A 9,450-nucleotide genomic window follows, 5' to 3' on the forward strand; every position below is an offset into this window, starting at 1 on the left:
TCTTTGTGTATACCGAAGACGGCTCAACTTCTCCACAAAACACCCACCGTGAAGTTCTGCAACTTTGTCTTGAGTCTCACTCTCTTCAACTTTGTGTTCATTGATCTCGTAGAGTGCCTACCAAATACGGTGAAGTTGTCAATTTATGCCGATGACATCCACGTCTGAGCATCTGGCGTGACGCGTCCTCAAGTGCGTCCAAGGCTCTAGAAATCTGCGTAGTTGATAACGATGTAGGTTAGCGAACATGACCTCAGGATTCCAACAGCGAAATGTGCATTTAGCGGTAAAACCAATGAATTCCTCCTCCATATCCATCAATGGAAAAACTATCTCTTACGTCAGGACGCACAGTTTTTTTTTGGGTAATCATCGCCCGTGACCTCTGCTGGAGTCCTTATGTGGTCTACCTAAAGAAAGCGCCTGACAGCCTTCTCTCATGTTTGCAAGTTTATTGAAGGGAAAGCTGGGGTTCTTCAGTACACATGATGATGCAACTGTAGAGTACGCTGCTTCTCGGGTATCTGAGGTACAGCTTGGCAGTGCTGAACAATACCTACATAACTAACATCCGTACAATCGAAATTGCTCAGGCCCAGGCGCTTAAGGCTTGTCTAGGGTCGCCACTATGTACATCAACATCTGAAACCATCGAAATTGCGCATGACTGCCCAGCCGAGATTCACATTGTCATAAAAGCACTCACAGGACACTTCAGTCACTTTGTTCGCGCGCCTTTCCACTTCCACTATCTCGCCTCACTGCCAAAAAACCGACCACGCGCGTCTTTTTGTTAGACGATACTACCTTATCGTGTACGCCTTCCATCAGATTACAGATGCAGCGAGAGTTTTCTTTCCCCCTTGGTGCTTGGCTCAGCCACAAGTTAGACTGACAGTACCAGGAATTCGAATGAAGGGGCAACTCTCATCAACCGCTCTGAAGCGACTTTCGCTGCTCTTGCTGAATGAAAAATACAACAATCATACTCATCTATACACTGATGGTTCAGTCACCGTGGACGGTTCTGCAGGATCAGTGATTTTTTCTGCAAAAGTCATCATATAGACGTTCAAGACATTGCACAAGACGACATCGACAGCAGCTGAGCTTGCTGCTCTTCGCAGTGCACTTCGCGTAATTTGAGATTAACCACCTCAAAATGGAATGTCTTCAGTGACCCCAAAGCAGCTCTACATTGCTTACTTTCTGCCTTACGCCGTGGACCCTACGAACAACTAGTTCTCTAACTCGGAGAGCTCCTTCACCGCCTAGTCGATCAAGGACACGCGTCATATTTCAGTGGCTCCCTAACACCTAAGTCGTAATGGGCAACGAACACGCCGGTGAAACTGCTCAATCTGCTTATATAGACGGCGTGCAGAAACCAGTCCCGCTGTCAAAACCACATGCAGGAGCGAAACTTCGAGTGCATGCAAACGACGTCATACAATCGTTGTGCAACACACCTAGTTTACAGCGCACATGTTTTCATCGACTGGACCACTGTCTTCACTTTGTCCTCCACCCGGACTATCCCTACCCCAGACAACGGTTCTTTGCCGACTGTGGCTTGCTGCCATTTTTACAAAATCCTTTGCTTTCCGCATCAAAAGGGAAGATGGTGCTGCGTGTGACCACTGTGGCAAGGAGGAAACTATCGAACGCGTTGTTTGCCATTGTCCCCGATACAGCGCGCACGGGCAGTCCCTCGCCACCTTGCTGGCGCGTCTTGACGGCCGGCCGCTTTCGGAGCAGACAGACCTGGAAGGCAGAACAATACAGTCGTCACACCGCAAGACAGCCAGGGTGCTCTTGAAATTTTTGCGTTCGAGTGGCCTATTAGAGAAACTCTAGTCGTCACGGACGTTCCTAATCTCCTCTGTTTAGTTTTCTTGGCTTTGCTTTTTCTCCGCTATTCTTTCCGCCTTTAGTTTCCCCTTATCCTTCCCCCAGTGTAGGGTAGCAAACGAGAACCTTCAGCGGTTAACCTCCCTGCCTTTCATTTTCGGTGTGTCAGACCACGTATCCGTACTCAATTTGAATCCATCGTTTCCTCGGTATGTACCTTAGGTCTTTAGTCATACTTGGCCCTTGCGCCACAATAGACTATATCCATCATCATCATTCGTTTTCTTTCAAGGACAGACTAAAGGATAATGTGTAGTTATCGCCGAAGCATTCTGGCAAAGACAGTCATATTTATTTTCACTGTAATAAAAGCTTTCTGGCGTTAGCCTGCTGAACAATACAAAAAGCCGACAACGGCCATACTTATCTCTATGTTTAAATGGTCCCATCAATGTATGCATGCATGCATGCATGCATGCATGCATGTATGTATATATGTATGTATGTATGTATGTATGTATGTATGTATGTATGTATGTATGTATGTATGTATGTATGTATGTATGTATGTATGTATGTATGTATGTATGTATGTATGTATGTATGTATGTATGTATGTATGTATGTATGTATGTATGTATGTATGTATGTATGTATGTATGTATTAACGTGTGTGCGTCATGATTTTCAATGGGACAAAGCAACCCGGATTGGAGTTCATGCTCAGGCTGCGGCATTTTTCTTTTTTTTGAGGGACGCGTCGTGTGCTCCAGAATTACTACAAAACACGTGCGCGCCTTACGCACTCGCGTAGCAGCGTCACGGTAGAGAAATTTTCTGTTCGAACATGTAGTTCTCACCCATGTTGAAAGAAAAATGTACCATAGTAAAACAGACAATTATGTTGAAAGAAAAATGTACCATAGTAAAACAGACAATTATGACGGCGCACTTAAAGACACATTGTTTATTGATCCCGACATTTCGAAGCTGTGAGTCAACAGCAAGCAGCATAGGGAAAGAGAAAGGAATGACACTTATGTACAACAGAGAAATACAGCAGCGTCGACAAGCATATGGTATACATAACACGTCTTGTAGTGCAGCCGCCTGAAAGAATAAACCCCACCAAGAAAGGATAGGCATAAGGCAAAATACAAACGCGAGGGGAACTCTCATGTGAAATATGTGAGACAGCGTACAAGCTCCCTTTTCTAGACACGCGTCAACCATGCAAGACGGAGTGGGAGAAAGGCGAGACTTGGCCTATCACGTCATTCCTTTTCTCTTTTTGTGCTCCCGACTGACGTGTCTACGAACCTGGCCTCGTACGAGGTATATCGTGTTATGTCATAATACGGGAGCTTCGAAAGCCGTAAGGACATGGAAAACAAGTCGCTTATTGCATAATACACCTAGCGAGGCTTGAAAATCGGTATGCACCTTAGGAATGCTTCATTTCTGCGGAGGTATGAACTCATCACGATACAGGTATGCCCGAAGTCATTCCATCCGCCGGTAGAGCTTACCGCGTTGGAGCGGTCTTACGCCGGACTGGAAGCCTTCGTCATTTCACCCAGTGCATTCTATTTTGCTTACCCGATCTCCCTGTACAGTGTGGCCAACCGGATAATTAATCAGGTTAAGCTCTCTGCCTCTCACCTTTTGCTTTCTCTATCTCTCTCTTTTTCTTACAAGCTCCTTAGATTAGAGACAAAATTTTCACCATGAATTCAGTTTTCTTTCTCCCATACTTCATTCTTGCTAGTGTGAAACAATATGACTACTAAGGTATAGGAGTAGCACCCTCTTCACCTTGCTTTTATTCATCCTCGAGAAGTTGTATGATGCAAGGTTTAGGTGGGGGTGATCTACGGCCACTAAATGAGAGAACTGTATATAAGAAATATTGCCCAAAATAACGTGCCTAAGCAAAGCTAATGTTAACATATGAAGTGAAGTGGCGAAGAGATTGTGCAAACAAACTACATAAAAGAACATCTATAATGCTTCCACCACTAAGAGAATTTCCAAGCTTTCTCGGCGTCGTCCCTACAAATCTACAAGAAAACTGCCTTCCAAGGCGGCTTGTTCTAGGACCTTCACCAAGCGGTCACTAAACATATGAGGATCTTCTGCCCAAGCACTGTCTTTCGTTAGGAATAATGGACGCGTGCGTGCCTCTTTCTTGATGGTGTATCGCATAGGTCTCAACAGATTGCTGGTTATTGCTATTTTGAGCTATTGGAATAGGGTATCTGAAAAGGTGCTAGATTTGCGGATGCCACGTTAATGATTCTGTATCAGCAGCCTTTGTGAAGGCCTGGCCTCACCTGAATATGCGACACCTTTACTGCCTCCCGTAACGAAGCCTCCAGTAATGAAAACCCCACCTCGCAGGGAGTCTCCCCGACGACAGCGTTTCGAAACAACACATCGCTCGTGTGGGATGCGAACTAATTACTTACTGGAACGCGACATTACTAAGAAAGCTGTTCACTACTCGCCACAAATATTTATCTGGTCCTACAAGACTTACGAGGTTTGAACCATAGTCAGAACTAGCATCCTTTCTGAACTAATCCAACAAATTTGCTTTACGCACACATGGTGAGCACCAATGTATAGGAACTTGTGTCTGAAGCAAACCTCCCCTGTGAGGAGTATAAGAGGAAATGTCTGCTGACAACATTCTGCGCGCATTACGTTCTTCTGCTCGGGACTACGTTGAAGGCCACCCCTCTGCTGATGCCTTCAGAGCCTGCACTAAAGAGTAACTCGAATAAAGAAGCAAATCGGAGTTCTGCTGTCTAGGCACTACGAAGAGGACAAGTTTTTAAAACTAGAGCTCTAAGCTCTCAAGAATGCAGAGTTGCAAGGCAGCGCTTGTCCTGCGCACTTCCTTATCAGTTGTCCCCGCTTTTAAGTATGCGTTGCAGAAACCGCAATACGAATATTTCAACTTAAGTTCAGCCACTGGATGACTTATAGTTGTACACATGGATCGACCTCCCGTCCAGTGAGGTAAGTAACCCCACCTCACCGGATGCCTCTGCTCCACAACGCGCGAAGGCAGCTTCCGCGGGCGTATCAGGAGCCCGCCTTCTCTCAGGCATGCAGGCCCGGCGGGAATCTCGGCTGGGCGGGCGCCGCCGCGGGGAGCTTGGCGAAGCCGGCGGACCTTGAGCCCGTCTGCTGGAGCACGCCCTGCGGCGGGGGCTCGACGACGAGCTGCACGTCGGCCGGGTTCTCCTGCTTGACGCCCGGCTCGTTGGTCTTGATGTCAGCGCGGAAACCGTTCTGGTCGGCCACGTAATGCACCTTGCGGTAGACGCCGTACGCGTCCGTGTAACCGTAGGCGCCTTGCACCGAACCGGACTCGTCACCTTTCTCCTGGCGGAACTGGTTGTTGCCGAACTCGTCCTGAACGTTGTAGCCGAAGTCGAACGGCTGCGGGCGGTCCTGCGGCCGAGAGGGTAAGGGGTGGGCGAGAGGAGTAAGCGGCATGTCAGTACGGGTGCACACGTGGATGACGCGCCACTTGGAAGGCAAGCGCAAGACTTCGTTCATGTGAATGACCAATGTTAGCGACCTTGAGGGCTGACTACGAGTGTAGTTCAAAAAAGAAAATTGCTGGGCTAGTTGTTGGGACATGTTTTTGCAACGGAGAGCGCTAAAGGGTACGGAAGGGCAGCAGATAACTTGACACGAACCGTATTTTTGCTACATATACATCATGTCTAGTGGAAGAAAAGTGTCACTGCGTCATTAAGGCAACGTTCTGAAGCTGTCTGTATATAGCTAAGAATGCGGGAATACTATTGGAGTACGCAAACATGTTCTGTGGTCGACTGGCGGAAGCGTGAGTGTACGCTGAGCCTAAGGTTCCATCGGGAAGCTGCCACGTTAGCTAGACATTTGTGAGTCTATTTTTTTCTGTATTAGTAGTCACTTCCAAGAACATTTAAAAAAGACATAATTGTTATTCGAACTCACTATTCCTGCTGACTGTCCGTACGTCGAACGTCCATACGTTGGAGCTGCCTGTAGGAAGTTTCCGGCTTGTCTAAACGTCGTAGCCTGGCCAAGGCTACCGAAGCTGTGACCTTCTGTTTCAAGCGTCTCTTCCCCTTTGCCATCTTCACTAGAGGCTGTCGCTAGTAGAAGACCTAGTAAGAGAATCTGTGAGAACACAATGTAAACATCAAAGCATCTGAACTGAATATATATTTACACGTGCAGTAAAAATTGAGAAGACCGTCCGTACGTGAGGACGTTCCGTTATTTAGTTCACACCACGGTGTAAGAATATAATATTCTTACACCGTGTTTCACACTCAGATTGTCTTAGGCCGTGCTAGAACACTATTGTCTTGAATGTGTTAGCGTTTCAATATGGCGCCACCATTCATAAAAAAAAGAAAGGAAGAAAATAGAATTTTTCTGCGTTAATAGTAAGATATCCCTCCTAAAGAAATCGTAACAGTCTTTAATTAACGAAATATACTTTTAACTGACAGCATAAGGAAATCTTGTGCTCCCGGAACTGAATCACTCATTAGTTACTCGATCAGTAACGCGGCAAAAACCGAGTATGTCGTTAAATAATGTTTCAAGAAAGCAACGATGTCCTGGAAGAGTTAAATAAGGTGCGCGCTTATAAACATTCATGTTTATTAGATACAACGCTAAACGTTGTTCTAACCATGCATTCCTACATAACTCAGGAATTCTGCAAGCTACACCAAAAGAGATATATTAGCATGTTACGACATCCTGAAAATGACAGCGTTAAAGCTTTTCACGGCTGGATAACTTAGCATGCATGCAATTTTGTTCGCTATCTAGATCTAATTTATAGTATGTCAAATATCGCAGTAAAACGTCCTATTAGCTTGTTAACCGAAAAATAACAATGTAAGTGTCGTTGTTTGTAAAACCAAGACTTGGCTGCCAAACAGGAGCGTTGTGTAGCTCCATCTTTCGGGGGCAAGCAGAATCCATTCCCAGATCGACGGGACCGTTAAAATCTGGAAACGAGGCATATACGTACCGTCAGCATTCCCGAAGCTTCTTTCGAAACCACAACCTCCGAAGGCGATGAGGAAAGAAGAAAGCGATGATCGATAAAGAAGACGCCGCTCGTCCTCCGATACGAAAAGAAAACTTGGGCTTCGACTTCCGCTTGCACGAGCGCTCGGGTTTCGCTTCGCTTCGCGCCTTTAAAACGCACGGCGCGGTGCGCAGGCTGGCAGCACGTCTGACGGTGTCGACAAGTTGGCGACTTCGAGGCTTTTATAGCCGCAGCAGTTTCTCTGCCTCGACGTCCCGCGCTTCTTCCGAAAAAGGGGAGGAAGTCAGCGCGAGAAAGTGGGAGATTAAGACAAAAGGCAAGAGTGTCTTCATCATCATCATCATCACCGTCGTTGGCAGCATCGGAGACGGGCGAGATGACTCCCTCCTATGTTGTCGCGCGCGACTCGTGTAGAAAAAAAATTCTTTTTATTTATGTACCCCTTTGTTTTTGTTGGAGGTCCTTCAAACTCGCTCATCCTTGTGTCTCTAGGCGGCCTACATCGAAGCGAGGGTAAAAAAGTGAACGTGGAAGGTGTCGTCACTTTTCGGGCGACGATGTGCGCGCTCTAGCCTTTTGTTTTTGTCGTGTTTATCGTTGGTCGTGGCTGTCGTTAGTGCGTTTGCTTCGCCCACACCTAGGGGCACATTCCTTCGTTTGAAAAGAGTGTCGCTTGTGCATGAGTCTGCAGACTCTAATTGCGCTTCCTGACTCCCGGCATGAAGACGGAGCTTTTCAGGTCGGATTACGTAAGGTTTTGAGTATTTGTTTAATGGGAAGTACTTGTATCGGTCATATGAATGAAGAACTGTAATATTATTTATATCCATGCATGAACTGTTCGCTGTATAGACGTGTTATTTATCTGCAGCCTGGTCATGAAATAACAGGTTTCAACTAATCTACCGTTAAATCCTTTCAGCAAATGTGGGTTTCTATTCTTGCTTTGTCATAATTATGCGTGCCGCTTTGAAACCATCACGTTCTAGTAAATGCACGATCACGCGTGTGACCTTGTAAATTATATTAGATATAATGAACTGTCCGAGCATGATTTAGCCGAAAGGAGGTCTCCTAAGGGGGATATTTTATCTCGCGGCAAGTACACGCTAAAACTATAGTAGCTGGTGCTAGGTCACCTCTATAGGTGGTATCGCCCATGCTCATAGCGCCACTCGTAGCATTGCTGGATGCTACTAGTGCGTCTACCAAATACTGATTGGTACTGCTATTTGACGTTAACGGGCAATAACTCAGACAGCAATTTCGAACTGAACAACCTCACGTCTACAAATAACAGCCTGACAAGATAAAATTCAATATACAAAACTGGACACCTGTCGGTTACATAATGTAGTCACTTTCACTCATTACGTACATGGTAACCTTGGATGCACCGTAATCAAACACTGGGGAACAGTGTGTCGGGTATCTTACATCCTCTTTGGATGAAGAGGCGGTAGGTGAGGGAGGGAGTTGCCTATTATTAACAGGCAAATACCAACAGCACGTAACTAAAGCATGTAACCCATTCATCTGACAATAATTTACGAAGTGAAGTAACAAATAGGAAACGGACTACGCTATCAAGAAGGCACCGTGTGTTCATCCGTGAATGATGTATTGATCAATTCACTGTTTGATTTGTTCATTAACTAATATAGCCGGAGTTTCACGTCCCAAAGCAACGCTATAGCTTTGGTAGCATCGTTCTGGTTGGCTCCGAAATAGTTTTGATGACCTGTGGCTGTTAAACATGCAACTAAGCCTATGTGCACAAGCGGTTTTGCATTCCAGCCCCACCGGAATGTGGCCACCATGGCCGCGATTTGAAGCCGAGAGCCCTAGCTCACAAGGCTAACGCTATTATTGCATATTAACAACACGGTCAACAAAACGTCGACCAAATTAGCGCTGTCGAAGGGCGTAGCTGCATGGAAGCCTTGTCCACTGAAAGCAGGGAACAAGGCTTCCGTGTTGTTGCGTTTCGCCTGCGACACGTGGTTTTGCCGGCGCGACGGCGGCGGGGCGGCGGACATTTTGGCCCGATCGTCGTCACCGCAACACTCATCGCCAGGTGTTTCCAGGCGCGTCTGCGGCGATGCGACCGCCTAGGGATTTCGTTCCAGTCATTGTGCCCGAAACAGGCGATGCCAAAGCAGGGATCTCCTTCCAGTTATTGGGCCCGAAACAGGCGATGCCAAAGCAGGGATCTCGTTCCAGTCATTGTGCCCGAAACAGGCGATGCCAAAGCAGGGACCATCTTCTCGTTACAGTCATTGTGTCCGACCGGCAGCGCCACGACAGTGTGCTGCGCAGCGCCACGACAGTGTGCTGCGCAGCGCCACGACCAGGTGCTACGAGATCGTGCGCAGCGCCACGACATGGTGCTACGGCATCGCTACGACAGTGTGCGTCACCATTAGCCCATTGTACATTCACGTGCTCGTCTTTTGAGGGGTTCCTTCTTGCCCTCAACTGCGAGAGTATAAAAACAGCTGCCCCCGGACGCCAGAGGAGGGCTC

General features: G+C 47.0%; 1 protein-coding gene across 1 annotated transcript; it reads right to left on the minus strand.

Moving 5' to 3' along the window:
* Nucleotides 1-2,819: 2,819 nt before the first annotated feature.
* LOC142586380 (cuticle protein 16.8-like) lies at nt 2,820-6,913 on the minus strand. The gene is made up of 3 exons (XM_075697627.1): nt 6,905-6,913; nt 5,848-6,069; nt 2,820-5,313 (listed from the first exon to the last, which is right to left on the minus strand). The coding sequence occupies exons 1-3, from the start codon at nt 6,911-6,913 to the stop codon at nt 4,960-4,962; spliced, it is 585 nt and encodes a 194-aa protein (XP_075553742.1). The 3' UTR covers nt 2,820-4,959.
* Nucleotides 6,914-9,450: the final 2,537 nt, after the last annotated feature.

Source organism: Dermacentor variabilis, chromosome 6 (genome assembly GCF_050947875.1).
Source record: "Dermacentor variabilis isolate Ectoservices chromosome 6, ASM5094787v1, whole genome shotgun sequence".
Lineage (NCBI taxonomy): Eukaryota > Metazoa > Arthropoda > Arachnida > Ixodida > Ixodidae > Dermacentor > Dermacentor variabilis.